The following is a 24449-nucleotide window of genomic DNA, read 5'->3' on the forward strand; positions in this document are numbered from 1 at the left end:
CGGAACAGAACATGTGGAATGAAACCAGAATATTCTGAATGGAATTTAGCCGAACAATTTGGAAGGGACCGAGATTTGAAATGAGATGAAAATTATTTTGTTTTATTTTATTTTTGAATTGGTATGAAATCATTACAAATAAGAAGTAGGGTTTTTTTCTTCTCTTTTTCCTCAATATAATAACTTCAAGAAAAACTAAGAACGAATAAGAAGCTCACGAATAGTTAAGAGACGTATTCACACCTATTTCATTATAAATTATAATAAGTAATCCAATGTGTTTTATTTTTATTTTTTAAAATTTGTTTTTGTTTATTTCATATTGGGTGTTTAAAATTCAATTTTATAATTTATTTATTTTTATTCTATCTTTTTATAAAGTTAACGTGATTTATACTAGTTTACTTGTTTAATGAAGTATTTTTTTTGTTTATTAATTAAAAAAAAAAAAGCTAAACGGTGTAGGAGAATCAATACTCACTCACACCCTTTTCATTATGAATTACAATAATAATCTATAGTGTTTTACTTCTTGTTTTTCTTTCCCTTTCTTTTTTTTGGTTATCAATTTTTTGAATTTTTTTATTTCATATTTGAGTTGGTTTAGAATGTAGTTTCATAATTAGTTTATTTTTCTTTGGATGATGTTATTGCGGTCTAAAACAATATATATTAGTATTGGGCTAGTGTTTAATTTTATAATTATCCATTTTTACTATCATATTGTTAAATAATTTTTTTTTTAAAAAAATATAATCCTACTAGAGTCCATAACCTTGTTAATGAGTTTGATGTGTTAGCTCAAGTTACCTGATTCACAGGTTTGATAGATTTACTCACTGATCGAATATGTTTTTTTTTTTTTTTTTTTATCTTTTAATTTTTTTAATTGGTTTTTTTTTTCAATTTCGATTTCCAATATTAGATTGGTTTGGAAATAGACTACATGATTTATTTATTTATTTTATTTTAAATATTAATACATTAAAATTATAAAAAAAACATTAAAAAAATCTATATATCTTTTTTGAAAAAACAACTAAAAACAAAAGCAATCACATGCTCTTAATTAATCACATATTTAATATGTCATTGTTAAAGCAAACGTTTTTCAACAAAATTGAATTTTTTTTACTTTTTAAATTATTATTATTTTTATTAAATTTTTTTTTCAAAATAAAAAATTATTATTTAAAATAAAAAACATTTTAAAAAGGAAAGTATGTTATTGTTTTCAATATTCACGTGTTTACATTTTCAAGGCATCTTCTTCCGAGCTTCATAATTGGGGTGGTCCACACGTTAACTTCCTAGCAATATTTATACCTTTTTGATAATTAGATACACCATTGATTTTTGGTTTTATAATATGATCACTTCATGTTTATCATGATAAGTCAAAACAATTATATTGATTTAATACATATAAAAGTCATAAGATATAACATAAATATTCCATCTTAATTAAGCAAACTTGATGGATATAACATAAGATATGAGGCAAAAAGTTAGCAGGGAGTGGTGGAGATAGAAGACCTGATATTTGACTCATCAACTAGGCAGAGAGTATCGACATACACCCTTTTACTATCAAAAGCTAAATTAGAAGTTTTTGAGGTTACTTAAATTAAATATTGATACGAAGCTTTTATTCATTTATTCCTAAATATTGACCTTAAGAATGATAAATGGGTGTTATAGTTAATCTGTAATATAAAAGATTTATAGGTTTTGTTTGATATGTCATTTTGATTTTCTTTCTAAAACCAAATTTTAAAATAGACACATAAAATTTATTGGTTTGGATAAAAAGTTTAATTATTTGATAATCTTAAATTTTTAATACTAGGAAGCTAGCAACATATATGTCACAAGCAATTATTTAGTTGAGTAATATATATATATATATATATATATATATATATTATATATATATAAATCAAGAAATTTACTATATTTATTATTCTGTAAATTTGCTTTCTGAGTGCTGAGCATTTTTAAACGACCACGTGATCAGAGAGATTCGATTCTCATATAATTATTGGCAGCTTATTTGTGAGCCAAGAAGTATTATTGAATAAAAAATACTTTCATTCTTTATTGTAGGCTGGAAAGTGAATTGAACATTTATTACCTGAGTTTTCTTCTCTATTTTATTGAATAAAAATGATTTTTTTTTTATTAAGTTTTTTTATAAGCCTGATAATTTGTCAGATAATTTTAGCAGAGTCGTATGTATGCTGGTCAAAAGCCATTCCCATAAATAAGATGAAGTAGCATGAACAATTTATTTATTTATTTTTAGTTTCTGCTAACGATTTATTTCATGATTAATATCGATTTATTTCCACTTTCTAGTATACCATAGTAGCCTAGGTGTGTTTTTTCCGGTATGGTTATGAGCATTTTTCCAATCTACTGGGGGTGATGTTGGTGGGCTTGGGCTAGGAGCATGATTCAACTTTCCAAAATGTATTCTTTTGCCAGAACTTTCCAAAGGTTCTCTGATCTGTTGATTGGGTTTGGGTCTCAAGCGTTTGTGAGATTACAAGAGCTTGGATGTTAAAAAACTGGTCGTAATTACTTGTCAGGAGTTCTGGCAGTTGATAGTAATAGAACAAATTTATTATTTTCTTTTTGGTAAAACCATATTAAGATAATTTGCTAGAGATTAGTTAAGAGGTAGACAATTTTAGCCATTTCGTCGATAAATTAGTGAGGTTGCTCCAATCACGGGGAAGGCTTTGCCAAATACTTCATCTCATGGATTTGAGTTCTTAGCTATCAAATACTTCCACTTATATTTCCTCGCCAACCAAGAAGATGAAGAAGACGAACTTTTCTATGACGAAGCTGCAATCAACTCTGTCCTTGATGAATCAAAGAGCAGATCCAGAAATATTACAAAATGTAGCTAACAGGTTTACGTACATGATTTAATTTGTAGAGGAAAAAGGATTGAACTTCGCGTAATTAAATTGATGTCGTTCTCTGAAACTTACAGATCCTCTGTTTGTTATATTACAGTTTCTTATGAAGTGTATATTACGGTTTCAAGGATTCAGCATAGCATCAATGTTTGTTGTGTTTTGCGTTATTGTAAAAACATCGTATCCAACATTTCGTACTCTTTTAAAATATTATTTTTTAAAAATTAATAAAATCCAATAATACTTCAAAATTTATCAGATAAAAATAAAACATGTAATATTTGTTATATTAAATAAAATTCAATTTTGAAATAAAAATCTAAACTTAAATAAAATATTATAATAGTAGAGTATCTAAAACATCTAATAAAATATTTTTATTCTTATAAATTTTGTGAGAAACAATAAAAAACTAATTTAGGAATTAATTGAGTAATTAATTAGTTCGAAGAGGATTTTATTTTATTTTATTTTTAGTGACAGCTAATTTCATCAAACACCAATTGCCTTGTTTTCGGATCACATAAGCTTAACATGGCACGTGCTACACTACTAATGCTGGGACACTGTCACGTTCTAACAATAATGTTTGAACCATTAACCATCTAGGTGGTGGCCCGACGGTAAAAGCTTGAGACCAAGAGGTTTGCTTCCTTTGTGATCTCAGGTTTAATCTCTAGATTGCTCATATGATGACAACTGGAGGCTTATATGGTCGTTAACTTTAGGGCCCGTGGGATTAGTCGAAGTGCGCGCAAGCTGGCCCGAACACCCACGATAATAATAAAAAAAAAATGTTTGAACCATTTAAGATTGGACCCTACTTCACTTGAACTTTATTTTATATTTATAATGAGGAAAAAGTATGATTGGGTTGAAAACCATTTTATGCTCGGTGGAAAGCTTTTGGACCAGGTTATCATGTGTTTGATACTGTTATATAGAGAATTTTTTAAAAATAAGTTTTTTAGATTTTGTTTTTAATATCAAAACATCAAAATCATTAAAAACAACTAAAAAATTATTAATTTAATATTTTTTTAAGAAAAATATAAATTTTAAAATATATTTAAAAGCATATGGACATACCCAAACCGGTAAACATCAAAAGCTACATTGGTATGTCTCTATGAATATATGATAATGGAGCCTTGTTTTGAATATTTAAAACTAGAGAGTAGCATAGACGTGATTTTTAAAATCTTGATCCCTAGACTTTTTGCATCTTTTATTATTTTTTTTTTTTAGTTATGATTCAAAATTTTATTTTATTCACTTATCCATGATTTTGAGAGGAAAACAAAGTCACCTAGAAAACTTGGAAAAAGATAAAAAGTTATTGGTTGATAATTTGCCGACAACAAAAAATACAGTATTTTTTTATTTATTTATTAGGGGTGTCCGGGCCAACTTGCATGCACCTTGACTAATCCTCACAGATTTTGAAGTTAATGACCAACTAAGCCTCCAGTGACCATCAATATTAGCAATTATAGGATTGGATAACAAATCTCTTACCACTAAATCACTTACTAGACGGTTAAAAATACAATATCTTTGTATCAATTGAAAACTTGTGTGTGGATTGGATAGCAAATCAAGCTTCATAGTAGATGTTAAAGTTTTCTACTGCACTGAAGCTCCGGATCTGGTTGTTTGAAGCTAATGCTTGATGGCGTTCCTGGGGTTTTGATGAGTCTATGAAAGTGCATTCCAAATGCTCTGTCATTGGAATAAAATGCTAAAATGTGAATAGAAATAATAGAAATTAAAGGGCATTTTTTAATCGAGCTTCTATTTAATTTGATATACTATCAAGCTTCATAGGCGTGCTTTTTTTTCTTTTCCTTAAAGTTTTTATTTTATTTAATTTAATCCAGAACTTTATTTTCTTGACTTTTTAAACAAAAGCCTGGATAAACTTAAAAGTAATGTTCTTTTTCTTAGAAACAGCCTAGATACACTTAAAGTATTTTAATCATAACTTTCCACACACATATCGGATTGCTGTGATTCTTGATGCGTTGGAAAGGTATCGTAAAGGGCGTTATTTTAATCCTGGGATTGCTTTTTATGTTCCAAAATGATAATATGGGCGTCGAGCAAAGGATTGTTATTGACACATTGGTGAAAACCAGCAATGTGCTTTCAACTTTGATTAACGATGTGGTGGATATTTCAGCAGAAGATAACACCGGAAGGTGCCCTTTCGTCTACGCTCCATGATCAAAGAAGCTTGTTGCCTTGCTAAGTGCTTGTGTGTGTATAAAGGTTTTGATTTTGTATACAGGTGAGGCATCAAATATTATTATTTTTACGTGGACTACACATGCCAGTAGTTGATAATTATTGCTGCCTTATTGTGCAATAGAGGCAATGGCAGCAGACACCCTGTGAGGTGAAATGATGTCATTTTATGCACCTAAATCTAGAGATGAAAATGCATTGCACAGAGAGAATTGCTAGTAAAATTTACGAAAGAAAACTTTCTTTTCTAAGTTTACAACTTCTTGTAAATGCATCTGATGAGATTTGAGGCATTCTCCCCTTGCAGAATGTTTCAATATGACCTTGTTCCATGGGCAATCTCTCTTAGCTAGTTCCATTTCTGGAAATTATAACTCACTTCCGCTTCCAAATAACCTCACTAAATATTACTCAACTTAGATTTCGTTTGGCATGACTTTTGCAAATTATCTAAGTTTTTATTTGTTTTTTACTCAAAGAAAAACCATATGTTTGGTTTGAAATAACTTTCTTGAATCAAAAACTTATTTCTACAATCAAGTTAAAAGTTGAAATTTCTAACTTGTAACCTATTGATTCTAATTTTTACCATCTCCATTTCGAAAAGAAATTGTTCTCAGCCAATGCCTCCCAAAGATATTTCCAACTTAAATTATTTTTGTCAGAAGTCATTCATGACAATTAACTTTAGAATTATGACTCGAAGTCAAAAAAGATTCTCTGTAAGTCATACCAAATGGACTCTTCATCCATATCTCATTTGTTTTTCAGTTGGTGCCACCTCCATATAGGACTCAAAAGCTTTTATTTTTATTTTTTAGGGGGGGTCAGGTTATAAATAATTTGGTGCTATATGTTATATTTCTTAGCTGGAGCTGGCTAATAAATATAGAAAAGAATGTAAACTAACTTCGAGGATAGCTTAGCCTCCAAAAGACAATTGGTCTTTTCTTAAGGATTGAATTCTGCATGTTATTTCATTTCCAACAAAGATTTAAATACAGAGAATCAGAGGAGTTGTTTCCTCAGTTTATGCCTACTTGTACTCATAGTTTGTTACTTAACAAACTAATTATTTTGACTCCTGCTTCTAAGGAATTTAACAGCAACATTATTGACTAATTCAAACAAAAGATGCGTAAAACAATATCTTCAACAGATTTCCCCATCAGTAGACTAGGAGACTAGGATCGTAACAATGCCTCCCCCTCAAAACTAACCTTGTCCCCAAGGTTAAGTTCAGGAAACTGCCTCTTCATATCAAATAATCGCTCCCAGGTTGCAGAAGCTCGAGAAGTGCCTTCCCATTGAACTAGGATTTCAGTAACATTGCGTCGACCCCGACGAACTATGCGACCATCCAACACATGAGCTGGTTTGGGCTTCAGGATTCCCTCATCTGAAATATCTGGAAGGGAAATTTGTGATACGTCTGCAGTACCTAACTTCCTCTTTAGCTGGGATACATGGAAAACATTGTGAATTCTTGCAGATGAAGGCAAAATGAGCTTGTAAGCCACTGCCCCAATCTTTTCTTTGATCTGAAATGGACCATAATATCGAGGTGAAAGCTTGAGAGATCTTCTTAGTGCAACTGAGCATTGGCGATACGACTGTAGGCGTAAGTAAACATAATCACCAACCTCGAATTCACGGTCAGTGCGTTTTCTATCAGCAAAAGTCTTCATGCGGTTTTGAGCTTCAAGCAGATTTTGTCGCAACATTTGAAGAATAGATGAACGAGTCCTTAGGAGTTCATCTAGCTGAGGTAAAGAAGAGGACTGTTCAATCTATGGAATTAGCTTTGGAGGCTTACATCCATAAACTGCTTCAAATGGAGTATAACTAGTAGAGGAGTTCACGTTAGTATTATGCCAATACTCTGCCAATGTGAGGAATTGCATCCAATCTTTAGGCCGAAGGCTAACAAAACACCGAAGATAATTCTGAAGACACCTGTTGATTACTTCTGTCTGGCCGTCCGTTTGAGGGTGATAGGAAGAACTGAAATGGAGACTTGTCCCTTGTAACTTGAATAACTGCTGCCAAAAGTCACTAAGAAAAACACGATCACGATCACTTACTATGGTTTTAGGCATACCATGGATTTTGAACACATTATCAAAGAAGGCTTGTGCAACAGAGGAGGCTGTATAAGGATGGGACAGCGCGATGAAGTAAGCATATTTGGACAAGCGGTCCACAACAACAAAAATGACATTTTTACCGCTGGATTTGGGTAACCCATCGATAAAATCCATCGATATATCTTCCCAAATCTAGTGTGGAATTGGAAGTGGCTGCAAAAGACCTGCAGGATGAACATTTTCTGACTTGTTGCGTTGACAGGTTTCACACTCCTGAATATACTGTTTTATAAAGGAGCGCATGTGAGGCCAGTAGAAGTTCTGTCGAATTCGTTGTAGTGTCTGAAGGAAACCAGAATGACCTCCAACTGGACTGGAATGGAGCTCCTTTAAGATCAAGCTGCGAAAAGATGAATCTGCCCCAATGTACAATTTTCCCTTATAGAACACCCTGCCATTGTGAACAGAAAATTTGGATTGATCAAGCTGGCCATTTGCATAAGACTGTAGCTTGTCAATAATATATGGATCAGTATGAGTCATTTTGTCAATTGCCTCAATCCAAATTGGTTCCAGCTGAGAAACTAAATGGATAGCAACTTCAGGATCACGCCTAGAGAGTGCATCTGCCACCACATTCAGTGATCCCTTGCGATATTCAACAGTAAAGTCGTATCCCAGAAGCTTGGACAACCAACGTTGTTGAGAAGGAGTTCCCACCCTTTGCTCAAGCAAGTATTTCAGGCTGTGATGATCAGTTCTAACTATAAAACAGCTACCCAGCAAATAAGGACGCCATCGCTGAACAGCAAGAATAAGCGCAAGCAGCTCTTTTTCATAAGTAGAAAGTTGGAGATTTTTACCATGCAAGGCTTGGCTGAAATAAGCCAAGGGACGTCCTGACTGCATGAGAACTGCACCAATCCCACTTCCTGATGCATCACACTCGATAACAAATTTTTTTGAGAAATCAGGAAGTGCTAGAACTGGCGGCCGAGTCATAGCCATTTTAAGTTCGTTGAAAGCTAATTCAGATGTAGGAGTCCACTGAAAAGCCCCCTTCTTGAGCATGTCTGTAAGAGGTCTTGCAATCTGTCCATACCCGTGCACAAACTTTCTGTAATATCCAGTGAGGCCAAGGAATCCACGTAAGGATTTCAGCGAAGATGGAAAAGGCCATTGAAGAATGGATTCAATCTTCTTCTTATCAACAGCAACCCCGGCAGCAGAAATCACATGGCCCAAATAATCAATTTCTGAGCACCCAAAACGACATTTAGATAGTTAAGCATGCAACTTATGAAGACGAAGAATCTCCAAAGTTTTCTGAAGATGAATGACATGTTCTTCCTCTGAATGGCTGTAAACCAGGATATCGTCGAAGAAGACCAGAATGAATTGTCTTAAAAATGGACGAAAGATTTCATTCATGAGGCTTTGGAAAGTTGATGGTGCGTTTGTGAGACCGAAAGGCATAACGAGGAACTCGTAATGGCCATCATGGGTCCTAAATGCAGTTTTAGGAATATCTTCGTCAGCTACCCTGATCTGGTGGAAACATGATCTTAGGTCTAATTTGGAGAAAATGGTTGCGCCATGAAGCTCATCAAGAAGCTCATCTACCACAGGTATAGGAAATCGATCCTTGACTGTGACAGCATTTAAAGCACGATAATCAACACATAATCGCCAAGTGCCATCATGTTTGCGAACTAACAGGACAGGAGATGAGAATGGGCTGCGACTGGGACGAATTATTCCTTCATGGAGCATCTCTTTGACCATGCGTTCAATTTCAGCCTTTTGAAGCATCGGGTACCGGTATGGGCGCACATTAGTAGGCGATGTGCCTGGAGGAAGTATTATGCGATGATCATGATACCGAGTAGGAGGCAAACCTGATGGTGGACAAAACAGATCAGAAAAAACATCAATGACTGCCTGAATGGTGGGTGGAACCTGATAAACGTTGTCGATGGCATAAATCTGTGAAACATTTAGAAGCAGACTTGGTGATCTGACTCGAAAAAGTTTCTCCAGTTGATGACATGAGAGGACGGACAACTCCTTTGTAGGTATACCAGCCAACATATGTGTTTTCCCTTGGGAACAGAATTCCATGGTCAGCTTGGAGAAATCCCATAAAATAGGACCGAGGGTCTGCAGCCAATGTGCACCCAAAACAGCATCATATCCTCCGAGGGAAAGGAGATAAAAATCTGAGGTAACTGGAACTCCTTGGATGTCAATGAATATATTTTGACATTGCCCCTCACTATATAAGCGATCTCCATTAGCCACCATGACATTAAAGGAGGTCTTACAAGATATAGGAATATTAAGCTTTGATGCAACTGAAGGATCCAAGAAATTATGAGTAGAACCAGAGTCCAGTAATATGTAAAGAGGTTTATTGTGATAATAACCAGTGACACGCATCGTCTGGGGGTTAGCAGCACCTGCAATTGCATGAAGAGATATCTCTGGATGTGGAACAGCATCGCTATCAGGAGAGCAGTCCATATCTTCATCACAATAATCGTTTCCATCAATAAGGAAGAGAGTAAGAGATTTACATTTATGGCCAGGTTTGAATTTCTCATCACAATTGTAGCACAACCCTTTTTCCCGGCGCTCTTTCATCTCTTCAAAAGATATCTTTTTCACCTTTGGGTCTGGAACTGCATGGGTGAATGCTTGGGTCTTGGAAAACTTCTACGATCTCTTGAATAACTCTTCTCCTGGAGACGAGCGAGACCGATGGCATCTTTTAAAGAAGTGGGACGGAATGACTTAACATTTGTCCTTATATCATCTTTGAGACCACTGATGAAAGTGCGTGTGAGAAATCTGTCAGGAAGACCATCGATTCATTGAGCCAAATTCTCAAACTGACTTTGATAAGCTGCAACTGTGGAAGTTTGACGAAGTTTTGACAGTTCGCCCTCTGGATCCTCATATTCTGTAGGTCCAAACCGCTTTTCAAGGGCTTGGATAAACGACACCCAATCATTAAGCTCACCTGCATGTTGTAAATATTTGTAATATTGGAGTGCTGCTCCCTTCAAGTGGAAAGAAGCATAGAGGAGACGTTGTGCTGGATGGATCTGATGTAGCAGGAAGTATTGATCAGCTAGTAAAATCCAGCCAGAAGGGTCTTCAGTGCCATCATATTTGAATAGATCAATCTTTAGCCCTTTTGTTGGTAACCCGCTGGAATCAGAAGCCAGTGAATGCCTTACTGAAGGTCCAACACTGTGTTCTTCTCTCACAGGTTGTGGTTCTTTGGAGAGCTTTTCAATGGATAAGGTGAGGGCTGTAATTTGTTGTTGAATATCGGTCATATGGGTGTTGATTTGTTGCAACATGGAACCTTGCCTGGAAACTGTTTCTGATAAGACATTAAAACGGGTTCCTGGGGCGTCTTGGTTAGCCATATTTATAAGAAGGGGAGGGGTTTTGGGTTTAAAGGTTACTGATGAAAATGGTAGAGGAAGTTTGGCTCTGATACCACTGTTATATTTCTTAGCTGGAGCTGGCTAATAAATATAGAAAAGAATGTAAACTAACTTCGAGGATAGCTTAGCCTCCAAAAGACAATTGGTCTTTTCTTAAGGATTGAATTCTGCATGTTATTTCATTTCCAACAAAGATTTAAATACAGAGAATCAGAGGAGTTGTTTCCTCAGTTTATGCCTACTTGTACTCATAGTTTGTTACTTAACAAACTAATTATTTTGACTCCTGCTTCTAAGGAATTTAACAGCAACATTATTGACTAATTCAAACAAAAGATGCGTAAAACAATATCTTCAACAGATTTCCCCATCAGTAGACTAGGAGACTAGGATCGTAACACTATATCATGCCTTTGTTTGCGCTGTGGCTTTTATGAAAGCATACTTGAAATAAAGAGCTTTGTTTTCTTTTTCCAATTTATCTTCCTGTAGCAGATTTAAGATGCATGAACTATACTATATGAAACAATATTAAGAAGAAGTGTATATGCAGATGATGCAAGGTAATATCTGGATATCTTTGAACCCTCTGGGTTTTGCACAAAGCATGACTCTGGTTCTTCAGTTTCAAATTCGACCATCTTATGGAAGAGCCACATTTGCCTCGGGACTTTCCTCAGAACAACCAAGTTCCATTCGTGTTATACTTGCTGATGATGATGCTTTAAACAGAACCGTTACCAAGAAGTTGCTTGAGAAGTTAGTTTGTGAAGTGACTGCTGTTTCATCCGAGTTTGAATGCCTTAGTGCTCTTAGCTCTGCTGAAAATTCTTTCAGACTACTTGTCTTAGATATTCAAATGCCAGAAATGGATGGGTTCGAAGTGGCAACGCGAATCCGGAAGATCCGAAGTCGTAGTTGGCCATTGATTATAGCTGTGACTTCCAGTGCTGAGGATAATGTTTGGGAGAGATGCCTGCAGATGGGAATGAATGGAATGATCCGATAACCAGTTCTCTTACAAGGGATGGCAGATGAGCTTCAAAGAGTTCTTCAGCGGGCCGGCGAAGGATTGTGAAAATAAGTTGTAAAGATGACCGGACATTGTTTTATAGAGCAATCTTTCAAGGGTCATCACTGCTCTTAAATCAAACAAACATGGTATACAAAGTGTAAACTTTCACCTCTCTCTAACGCTAGAATTTCATAGAATGGATATTGACTCATGAGAGAAAGCAATTTTTATATAACAGCAAAAGGAACCTGAAAAATTATTCAGAGAAGTGAAATAATACAGAGACTAAATCTTCCAGATGTGCTCAAGTTGGTTGGATATTTCTTGGCTCAGTTGCTTTTACTAATTGCTTTCATCTCTGTGAAAAAATAGTAAACTTTCAGCATTCAGGAACAAAGGGTAGCCCACTTTGATCCAACGAGAAACGTCGAAAACATGATTTTGAATTGGGCCAGTCACTTGAGATTATAGTAGTCAGAACTGGCCTGGGATCTGATCTTAAAATCTCGAAAAGAGCTCAAGTCACTTGGTTAATTTATGAGTTAGAGGATCAATCTGGATTTTCAAAACCTTTTTTTTTTTTATAAGGAAAGATATTTCCTAGTTTTGATTTGGTTGAGTTTTAACGAGAGTAAATTGGATTGTAGGAAGATTATTTGGGATTAACCATATTAATATCAAAATTAATATAAATTAAAACTTAACCAAAACTAAGTGTAAATTAAAACTTAACCCGAATCTGATTTTAAATTACATATTTACTAAATCAAATCATTTTACTACATCTATAGTTAAGACGATACACATGCTTCTATAAGATTATTTTTAACTTCGAAACCTTTTTATGCTTGGATGTAGGAGATTGTTTCCTGAACTATAATTATAAAGATATCATTTATTTTTGGGTTTGAAAATGTATTTAAATATGTTTTTAAAAATGTGTTTTGATTCAAAATAACATTAAATTGATGAGTTTTTAATATTTTTCAATGATATTAATATATTGATGTTAAAAATAATAAAATATTATTTTTTATATATTTTCAAGCAAAAATTTTTTTTATACTATAATACCAAATATACATTTATTTTTATGGTAACTTTATCATTGAAAAAATATGAAGAGAGTGTTTGGGAACGCGGTTGAAATAGTGTTCCTTTAAATTTCAATTTTTTTTGTTAATTTTTTTTAATGTTTTCAGATGATTTTAATGTTCTGATCTTAAAAATAATTTTTAAAAAATAAAATAATATTATTTTAATATATTTTTTTAATAAAAAATATTTTAAATTACATTACAGCCTGAAATTTTTGATATGCCCCCAAGCATCCAATAAGTCGTCGTTTTATTTCTTGGCATCTTGTCCTCTTCTCTTCTTCATTGCTTCTCTCCCACATACAATGAAAAATGAACTGTGTCAAACTATCAACCATCAACCCAGTTGTCAAGCACATTTCATTGTACATTATTTCCCTTCCCCTCCACATGTACAAAAAAACAGCCTGCAAAAAACCAGCTAGCTGGGTCAACTCGATGATGTTATTGATTTGAAATTTGATTCAAACCGAGTTTGCTTTTCATCTAGATAAAAAATTAATCTTATTAAATTTAAATAACTTAACAAATCAAATTAATCTTATTAAATTTAAATAACTTAACAAATCAATTAGCACTCAAGAAACTTAACAGATTAATTTATGACTCTCTAAGTCAACTATTGTGAAATCTACTAGTATGAACTCCAAAGATTTTTTTTTTATTTAAAAGAATGTTGTGTAAGTTTTGTTTCTAAAACAATATTATTCAATTAAAAATAAAAATTTAACATGGCAACCCCACAACTTATGAATTAGTATAAATGAAAAAAAACAAAAAAACCACCATCACCATGCCTCACCAAATGGCTCAAAGGACACAACATTATTTTAGTGTGATTAGTAATGGAAAGCAAAATATTTTTTTAATGTTGTTATTTAATTAAAAATATATTTTTATATTAATATATTAAAAAACATCTAAAAACAATATTAATTTAATATTTTTCCAACCAGACGTGCTTCCACCATTTAAAACAAATTACCGTTCCCTCAAAAGTCAAATCTAATACATCAAATAATTGAACATTTCAATACCCATATAATAATCTATCTTCAATAGTAAATAAAATCATTGCAATTTAAATACGATTTAATTATTGAATGTGAATAAAATAAGATATAATAATAAAATAGAGATCGTCGTCTCCTCACCCTATGTAAGAGATGACTGCTTTTGCACAAAACTCTTCACCTGACCGATCAACAAAGAACATTCAGGCGATTCAGGCAGGCAATAAAACCCATGAAAAGCATTTGGATACTCTACCAAATGTACTTCTTTCCCAGATTTCTTCAGCCCCTCATGGTACCTCTTCTGCCAATCTTGCAAGGGATCGAACCCTCCGACAAAGAGTAACGTCGCAGGGAACTTCACGCCTGAAATATCCACCGCATTTGGTCCGAAAACATTAACCACCGAGTGGTTTCGGTCCGATCCCTCAGGCAGAAACGCCTTCCACATCCAGTCTGTACCTTCCACTGATATTAAAGGAACCCCAACAAGCTTGATTTCTGATTCTGTTCTTTCTTCCCCTCCGAAAAATGGCTGCATTGCTATGAGTCCCTTGATCTTTATGTTAGAAAATGTGTGTTCACAAGCTTTGAGCACGACATGATGAGCCACGTTACCTCCTGCACTATCACCGGCAATAAAACACCTTCCAAGATCCAAATTTGCTGGGAAATTCTCAAAGGTCATTTCATCGATGTAATTCAATGCATCAAAGCCATCTTCGTACTGGCATGGGTACTTGTACTCAGGAGCAAGCCGATAGTTTACAGAGATAACAACTGCATTAATTTCACGGGCAAGTCGCCGGCAGAGTACGTCAAAGATTTTGAGTTAGCCGCCATGAATGCGAAGCCCCCACCATGAAAGAATATGATCACAGGCAGAGCATCGGTAGTGGCGGTAGATGTGGGGGCGTAGAGGCGGAACCACAGGTTGCGGGTAGGGTCAATAGTGATGTCGAAAGAGGAGACCCCATCGATTGGTTTGGCGGAAGCAGCGGCCTTGGGGTCGAAGATGTTCAATACGCTGCGGTTTACGGTGTGGTCGGAACGGCTGGCGGCGCGAATCCCAAAGGAGTGGGCGGCGAGGAGGAGCCTGGTCTTCAATGAGAGGCGAAGAGTTCTTGGTGTTTCTGCCATTATCAATTTTGGCTTGAATTGTAAATGTTAAGATAGTTTATATACTCACATGAAGAGAGTAAAAAATAAAATAAAATTGATAATGGCAGAAACACCAAGAACTCTTCGCCTCTCATTGATTTATATTTTTCCTGGGGTGGAATTTCTTGCTCCATCTGCGTTGCAGCCTGTGTTTTGTATCCAGAATTATTATTATTTGTGCTTTGTACATCCAAAAAAAAAAAAAAAAACAATTCTTTAAGTTATGTAACGTCATTGTTATTGTAGGAACATTACTATTATTTAAGTATTATCGAAGTCCTAGACTTTGGTCCCAAATTACTCCATAGTGTCTCTAGACTTATTAAACTTTATTTACAAGTGATTAAATTTATAAAAATAGTCTGTTACATGACTTATTTATGAGTTTGGTAAATTAACCAATCAATTTAATATAGTTTTTTTTCAAGAATTTTGAATTATTTTTTTTAAATTAAAATAATATTGTTTGGGAAAAATTAATTAATAATAAAATCAATAGTGTCATGGGTTGATTTTATTAGTTTAAGTCAAAATTAATAAAACAAAAGATTTGAAATTTAATTAATTATTAAATAACATGTTAATGGTTAGATACAGTTTCTTCTTTACAAATAACCATGAGAAAAAAATTAACATAAAAAAAATCTTATTTTTTTTTTAATAAATTAGGTAGGATTGAGTTTTTTATAGTAATTAATAATTTTATCTTTATTAGCTTAAACAAAGATACTTATTAAAAGGATAGGTTAGAAAATGTCTTAAGGGTAATTTAAGAGTAATTAAACTTGTAAAAGCATGTTGAAGACCATATCTAAAATATAAGGACTAATTGGGAAAATCCTTCAAAGAAAAAGGACTACTTTTTTATGGGATGGTGGGGGAGTTTCTCGGAATTGAAATGGTCAAGGATGCATAGGAGTGTCATCATTCCCATCACTGCTATCGCCAACGAAGAGTCGAAATTAGTCCTGTTATGGCAAGCCGTCGGAGGGCAACCCATTATCCTAAAGGATTGCTTGGCAAAGCGTGCACTTGCATAAAGGAATGGCTAAGGTTGTCTTGGAAATTACGTGGTCTATACAAAGGAACGGGAAGGGTGTGTTTGGTAATATAATAATAGTTATGGTTTAAAATATTTTTTGTTTAAAAATATATTAAAATAATATGTATTTTTATTTTTTAAAAATTATTTTTTGACATCAGGACATCAAAACAATTTAAAAACATAAAAAAACAATATCAAATTTTAAAAGAATGCAGTGCAACGCTCTAGGTCAGAGTCGGATTTTGCTCCGCCAGTCTTCAACTATGAATATTAAAATTTATTATTCACTTGTGTCTTTGATCTTGCCGATTCGAGTTAAGCCAACATGACTTGATATAATTTTTTATCTTTTCAATTAGTTTTACAAAAATAAAAAAACTTAAAAAACAAACCAAATCTCCATTTTGAATTATAAAATAAGTTATAAATTTCAAATCCAATAATGGATTTATTAAAGAGAAAAACATTTAACTATATAAATACAATTTGAATTAAAAGTCGAATAGAGTAGCATTTTTAGCACAAAAACTATTGTTAAAATATTTTTATTCTTAAGAATTTATGCAAAACAATTAGAAAACTAATTCAGGGATTAAGAACACAATTAGAAAACTAATTCAGGGATCAAGTATTTTTATGAATTATAAAATTGACTATAAACTTAAAATTCTTGAATTTACAATATAAACTTCTTGAATCATAAAGATAAAAAGTCATATAAAATTATAATTTTGTAATAAATATGAATTCTTGGATCATACATAAGCTGGAGACATGGATAATGTTTGGAGCATTTAAGACTGGACCTCCTTGACTTAATTTTTATTCTATATTTATAATAACGAAAAGGCACCATGGGTTTGAAACCTTTTTATGCTCGGTTGTTGGCATTTGGGACATGTACTTGACCTTTTGGGTTAAAAAGAGTTGTTTAGAAGTGCAGTCATGATTGTTTTTTAAAGTATTTTTATTTGAAAAAATATTAAAATAATATTTTTTGAATTTTTGAAAATTATTTTTGATATCAGTACATTAAAATGATCTGAAAATATAAAAAAATATTAATTTTAAATAAAAAAATTTAAATTTTAAATTTTAAATTTTTTTTAAAATATTTTTTTTTAAAAAAATAAATAAATCTCACAAAAGCTAGTTGGGTAGCTAAAAGTCAATGTGTTTAGTTATTTTAACCAAGGTTGTCAATTCCGTTTCGGTAGGTATTTTGTTTTTTCAATTGGAATGAAATGTTTCAGTTTCGGAGTGTTTCGGCGTGCCGTTTCGGGGTTGTACTGTTCATATATATATATATATATATTCAACAAACATAATTCAAATTCAAGATAAATTAATTATAAATTATGCAATACAAATACAATGCCAAACAAATATAATTTTAAAATTTAAAATATTTCTAAATAGTCAAGATTAAATAGATCTTTAACTTAAAGTAATTCAACTTAAACAAAATATCAAAATATCATGAAAGTAAAATGTTTTAACAAAAATATTTTAAATGTAAAGTTAGGTCAATGTTATCAAGTGGCTAATGGAATCTAAAGCATCCATTGTTTTACTCAAATTCCTACAAAGTATAAACATAAAAAAAAAACATGAATATAAACCATATATATTAGTGATAAATCTAATTTTAAAAAATTAATATCATTGTTAATGAAAATAATAATAATAAATTTCAATATTATTATTAATATCATTACTATTGAAAATAGTAATGAAAAAGAGCTTTTTATAATTGGGTGGTTTAATTAATGAAATTGAGTAAGGTTCAATTTCATTCAATGACTTTTCAAGAGCGGAACGGAACATGTGGAATGAAACCGGAACGTTTCGGGTGAAATTTAGCCAAAAAATCTGGAACGGACAGAGATTTAAAATGATGTGAAATTTGTTCCGTTTTGTTCTGTTTTTTGAATTGGTATGGAATGTTTCGGTCATTCCGAGTAGAACAAAACGGAACAAAATTGACAACCTTGATTTTAACCACGTATCCTAGCGCAAAAGACCTATAAAGTATAAACTAGCCTAACAAATCATACCCAGAGAAGCAAAAGCCAGAAACAAGCTAGCTCAATTTTTTTTTTATTAAATAGACTTATTAAATTTAGAATTATTTATGTCAATAAACATATTGCTTCTCTGGGTATGATTTGTTAGGCTAGTAGTTTATAGGTCTTTTGCGCTAGGGTTGGAGTCCTTTCTTCTAATTTATCTAAATACGGGCTTTAGAATCTTGTTTAATGAAATTAGCGTTCTTGGGGTAGAAAGAACACAACTATTATTAAAATTAAAATTAAAAATAAATAAATATGCTCAGGCTTCTACCATGTATCAAGAGAGAAAAATAGTGTTTTATCTCAGTTTTTTCTAAGCCTTAGATGCATTTTTTTTTTAATTTTAGTCATTGATTGTTTTGTTTTCAATTTTATCTTCATAGATTGTGCTGACTGCTATGGAGTTTTACCTCTGATGCAGCAACTTGCTGGGTTGAACTGAGTTCTGTATTTCTCAATTAGCAGCGTGCAATAAACAGCATTTAGCTTTTTCACTAATGAGAGGCACACCAACATATATACAAAACTGGAACTCACAGATTCTCTGTAATTTCTAAGCCATATCCATGTCATAGAGGCAGAAAAGCACTCACACTTGCAGGATTATGGCTTTTGTTTTAAAGAAGAATTTATGCTGACACCACGAATCCGTACCCATAACAAAGCGTGGGAAACGAAACTAGTTGTAAAACCAAAACGAATAGGACTCTTACTGCTCAGGAATCATTATGGAAATCCTAACTCGGAAAAGCAGTTTTTGAACCTTTCTAGGAGCGATCAAACTTGTGTTTCTGCCTGATATCTCAATCGCAAGGTGTGAACCAAGTAGGTATTCATAAGTAGAATTTATTAAGTTATATATATAAAACGGTTGTTTCAGTACCCCTAAGCACTATTTTTTTTTTTTTTTTTTGCTAATGCTGTTCTTCGTTAAATTCTTAGGGAGTGTATCAGATAATGATGGGGGAGGAGTGAGAGGCATCATTCATAGAGAATCTGTGAGAGGCATCATTCATAGCCTTTTCAGGTCAGCTTTTTCAAAGTTTCAACAATGGGGTGGGTCTACACGTTAACTCGGCCAGCAATTAGCTTCTGATTCTTTTGTTGAAGTTTTTAATTATATGCATCGCTAGACAAAAGAAAAGCAAATTTGAGGTGTACAGCAACTTGCCACATCTTATAATATAATAGTTGGTAGGTAAAGTTTGTGGCTTCCTTCCTAGCAACTTCCTTCTTCTCAAACAATACAATAATCTTCCAAATCTCATCTCATTATACCATTGACTTCCCGATTTCCCTCATCAAATTTCTTAAGCCTTTCTGATGATCAGTGCTTCCTTTTCTGATTGAATCGAATCATCTGGAGCTCAACATCTTGCAACTTCCTTATTATTTTTAAACCGTATATTCTTCTCTGTTCTTGTCTTTTTTGCTGAATACTGCTTAAGCAAACCAGCACTTGAAGCACAACTTGAATCCAGGTAAATTATTTATAATCCATGTTCTTCATTTTGTTTTTCACATGTAACTCTGGTTTGAATCTTTCAAGGAAAACACAAGTTGTAGAAATTCTAATGAGAAACTTTGGAGTTAGGATCATCAACAGTTTCCAAAAATAAATAATTTGATCTTTCTCAGTTGTAACAATCCATGCCTTAAGGAGTTCATACTAAATTGACCCCAAGTTAACCTTGAATTCATTGTTTTTTCTTCTTAGTTTCTTTGCTGTTTGTAACTTATTATTTTAGTTTCAACCTTCCTTTTCCAATTAATGTACTTCCATTAATTTTTATTCAATATTTTGACCCTTTTTATCTATAGGACAAAATGGGTAGATCAGATGATCCGTTTTGGAATGAAGTTGAAGATATGAATGATGGAAGCATGAAGTGTAAGTTTTGTGGGCATTTATTTGCCAATGGTACTTCCATTTCGAGGATCAAATGGCATTTATCAGGAGATAGAGGGCATGGTGTTGGCATTTGTGGTCAGGTGCCTAAAGAAGTTCAAGAAGCAGCCTTTCTAGCTATGAATGGTGGCAACAAAAGACATAAAAGCATAGCAAATTTAAGCAATGTTAATGATGCTGGAAGGATGCAAGCGGGAGTTCAAGGCATGGAACAAGGTGTTGGGCCTGAGAGAATTCATTCGCGTTTAGAAGCGGCAAATGACATGGAATACACTGGTGAAGGATCTTTTCAGCATGTTGACAGAAGTGACTCTCCTTGGAGACTCAGAGTTGATGCTCATGAGAATAGAGGAGAAGCAACACAAGGAACAGATGTAGTGGATCAATTTGTTGATGGCACTTGGGTTCAGATACACTCTGCCCTTTCAAAGGAGCAGCAGCTGAATGAAATCTCTACGTATTTAATGCAGGAAGATGAGGATGTGGAGCGTCTGCATGATGGATTTGAAACTGTACCGAGAACAGAACAAGTGCAGCATCTGGAGAGAGGTATCTCTTGTGAGAGGCCATCAATTAATCAAGCTGATGAGCCTCGAGGAGATTCATCCCAACCAACAGATCCATTGTGTCTTGATCATGGAAGATATTATGACCAACTATTTGCTCCATCAGTAAACAATGATGTCGTTATGTATGATGTGCAGAACATGGTTAGAGTGAGGACAGAACCAGTGGAGGAGGATATGGAGAATAGTGGAAGATCAGTGCGGCCTGACGCTGGAGCTAGATCTTCTATAAGCCTTAAATACAACACAAGTGAGACTAGAGGAGTTCCATTACCTACTAGCCCTATAAAGCCAGTGGGTCGAGCATTTGAAGAGAATAAGAAGGTGATATGGTCTTTGTTAATGGATGATGAAGTCTCAACCATTGGCATTTATGGAATGGGAGGAGTTGGTAAAACAACAATACTAAAACATGTCCATAATGAGCTTCTACAAAGAAAAGATATTTGTAATCATGTTTGGTGGGTGATTGTATCTCAAGATTTCAGCATTAATAGATTGCAGAATCTTATTGCTAAATGTCTTGATCTAAACCTTGCAAATGAAGATGATGATGTGCATAGAGCTGCCAAATTGTCAGAAGAATTAAGGACGAAACAAAAATGGATTCTCATTTTAGATGATTTGTGGCACAATTTTGAGCTTGATGAAGTGGGAATTCCTGTGCTGTTGAAAGGATGCAAGCTGATTATGACAACTAGATCAGAAACGGTTTGTCTTCGGATGGCTTGCCACCACAAAATCAAAGTGAAGCTACTTTCGGAGGGAGAAGCTTGGACTTTGTTCATGGAAAAACTTGGACGTGACATAGCACTTTTACCAGAAGTGGAAGGAATTGCGAAAGATATTGCTGGGGAATGTGCTGGTTTGCCATTGGGAATTATTGCAGTGGCAGGAAGCTTGAGGGGAGTGGATGACCCACGTGAGTGGAGAAATACATTGAACAAATTGAGAGAATCAGAATTTAGGGACATAGATAAGAAAGTATTCAGGTTATTGAGGTTTAGTTATAATCAGTTAGGTGATTTTGCACTACAACGATGTCTCTTGTACTGTGCATTATTTGCTGAAGATGATATGATTGCAAGGCAGGAGTTGATAGGTTATTTGATCGATGAGGGAATAATTAAAGGAAAGAGGAGCAGGGGAGATGCATTTGATGAGGGCCACACGATGCTTAATAGACTTGTAAATGTCTGCCTATTGGAAAATGCTAAAATGGAGTACCATGATATTATATGTGTCAAGATGCATGACTTGATTAGGGACATGGCCATCAAAATACTGCAAGACAAATATGAAGTCATGGTTAAAGCAGGTGCGCAATTAAAAGAGTTGCCAGATGCAGAGGAGTGGACGGAGAATCTGACGATGGTTTCACTAATGCGAAACGAGATAGAAGAAATTCCTTCCAGCTATTCACCAAGGTGTCCCTATCTATCAACTCTATTTCTATGTGATAATGACAAGTTGAGATTTGTTGCGGATTCATTTTTCAAGCAATTGCATGGGCTCAAGGTCCTCGATCTGTCTTGCACAGGTATTGAAAACTTGCCAGACTCTGTCTCTGATTTGGTGAGTCTTACAGCATTATTGCTCAATTATTGTAAGAAATTAAGACGTGTTCCATCATTAAAGAAGCTAAGGGAACTGAAGAGGTTGGATCTCTCTCGTACTGCACTTGAAAAGATGCCGCAAGGAATGGAATGCCTAACCAACCTGCGGTATCTTAGAATGAATGGATGCGGTGAAAAGGAGTTTCCTAGTGGGATATTACCAAAACTCTCTCACCTGCAAGTCTTAGTACTAGAAGAGTTTACGAATGCTCCGGTAATAGTTAAAGGAAAGGAAGTAGGATCCTTGAGAAATTTGGAAACTTTGGAGTGCCATTTCGAAGGTTTTTCTGACTTTGTGGAGTATCTCAGATCTCGGGATGGGATCCTATCATTAAGCACATGCAAGATTTTAGTAGGAGAGGTGGGTGGATATGTAGATCAATGCATTGAAGAATTTCCAAGTAAAGCAGTTGGGTTGGGTAATTTGAGTATCAACGGAGATAGAGATTTTCAGGTCAAGTTCTTAAATGGCATTCAAGGACTGATTTGTGAATGCATCGATCCAAGAAGTTTATGTGATGTTTTGTCATTAGAGAATGCAACTGAACTGGAGCGCATCACCATTCGGGAATGCCATAACATGGAGAGCTTGGTTTCATCTTCTTGGTTCTGCTCTGCTCCACCACCATTGCCATCATGTAACGGTACGTTTTCTGGTCTTGAAGTGTTTGTTTGTTATCACTGTAAAAGTATGAAGAAGCTCTTCCCGCTTGTGTTGCTGCCAAACCTCGTAAACCTGGAAAGGATTGATGTTAGTGATTGTGAGAAAATGGAGGAGATAATAGGAACAACAGATGAAGAAAGCAGCACCTCCAATTCCATCACGGAAGTCATTCTCCCAAAGTTAATAACTCTGGAATTGTATGATTTACCAGAACTGAAAAGCATTTGCAGTGCAAAACTGATTTGCAATTCTCTTGAAAATATTAAGGTAATACATTGTGAGAAGCTGAAGAGGATGCCAATTTGTCTTCCGTTGCTTGAAAATGGGCAGCCATCCCCTCCCCCTTCTCTTAAAGAAATCAAGGCATATCCAGAAGACTGGTGGGAGAGAGTAGTGGAGTGGGAGCATCCTGATGCAAAGGAAGTCCTTCGTCCCTTTGTAGAGTTTGAAGATCCCTTTGCAGAGTTTGAAGATTTGCAATGCTAATTGATTGTAAGCTTAAATTTGCTCATATTCAATAATATTCAATTCTTTCAATCATTTTCGATATGATTGATGAAAATAGTCCTTTAAATCAACAAGGATATTCTTATTAGTTAATATTGAAATAATCCTTCGTCCCTTCGTCCCTTTTTTTTAACTGGATAGATAAATAATTATAATTTGAAGTTTGATTAATATTATATTTTCATCCTTATCGAGTTTCTCCAAGATGAAAATCCAAAAAATAAAAAAAATACTATATTGATTTATCATTAAAGTAACCTAATAAAATAATAAATCTATTCTCTATTATAAATCTACACATATTTTTAAAATGTCTAAGAGAGAGTATGAATATGGCAGTTTTGGTTTCTAAACCTGAAACTGCCATATTCATAAACACATTTTTTAAATATTAAATTTAATACTAAAACTAGAAAATAGCATAACCTGAAAATACTATATTGATTTTTTCTTTTTTTTCCTCAATGGAACTGTAAAACCTCTGGGCTAAAAAATATTATTGTTTCTCATATTCATGTGTTTATATTTTCTAGGCATCTTCTTCTAAGCTTCATAACTGAGGTGGTACACGCGTTAACTTCTTTTATATATTGTTTATAGGTAAGCGGCGGGTTCCTTCTTAGCAACTCCTTATGTGATTTCTTTGATATATTTTTTTTTCTTTTATTTTTTAATTTTTTTAATTTTATCTTTTAATATTAGATTGGTTTGGAAATAGACAACATGATTTATTTTTATTTGTTTTCTATAAAATTATCACAATTTTAAATAAATATTTATTTTAAGAATAATACTTAATTTTATTAGCATTTATTTTTATCATATAATTAAATAAAAAAAATTATAAAAAATTATTAAACCCAATAGAATTCATGACCCAGGTCACGAGAGACCGAGATCGATCAAATCTATTATTGTTTTAATATTTTTTTTTAAAAGTTGTTGTTTAGAGTTTTTTTATAAAAAAACTAAGCCATGCTTTACCAGACTTTCAAATTATATTTAGATATATAATTGATTTAAATTAAGTTAATTTCCATACAATTTAATTAAAAACTTAAA

General features: G+C 33.6%; 3 protein-coding genes and 1 pseudogene across 3 annotated transcripts in view; 3 read left to right on the plus strand and 1 right to left on the minus strand.

Moving 5' to 3' along the window:
- Positions 1–24449, plus strand: part of LOC118035583 (probable disease resistance protein At1g61300) — a 42872-nt gene that overhangs the window by 4734 nt on the left and 13689 nt on the right. The gene's annotated exons all lie outside the window — the stretch shown is intronic.
- Positions 11330–11731, plus strand: LOC140955031 (protein EIN4-like). Its single transcript, XM_073406557.1, has one exon. It carries the CDS (start codon positions 11330–11332, stop codon positions 11729–11731), a length of 402 nt encoding a protein of 133 aa, XP_073262658.1.
- Positions 13948–14987, minus strand: LOC118035586 (probable carboxylesterase 18; annotated as a pseudogene).
- On the plus strand, positions 19385–23366 carry LOC118035581 (probable disease resistance protein At4g27220). Its single transcript, XM_073406558.1, has 2 exons — positions 19385–19606; positions 19947–23366. The coding sequence occupies exon 2, from the start codon at positions 19953–19955 to the stop codon at positions 23364–23366; it is 3414 nt and encodes a 1137-aa protein (XP_073262659.1). The 5' UTR covers positions 19385–19606; positions 19947–19952.

The sequence above is a fragment of the Populus alba genome, chromosome 19, assembly GCF_005239225.2.
Source record: "Populus alba chromosome 19, ASM523922v2, whole genome shotgun sequence".
In the NCBI taxonomy this organism is placed as follows: domain Eukaryota; kingdom Viridiplantae; phylum Streptophyta; class Magnoliopsida; order Malpighiales; family Salicaceae; genus Populus; species Populus alba.

Excerpts from the sequence above, each read along its gene's own strand:
- LOC118035581 (XM_073406558.1), top strand. The coding sequence starts at position 19,953 with ATGGGTAGATCAGATGATCCGTTTTGGAATGAAGTTGAAGATATGAAT.
- LOC140955031 (XM_073406557.1), top strand. The coding sequence starts at position 11,330 with ATGACTCTGGTTCTTCAGTTTCAAATTCGACCATCTTATGGAAGAGCC.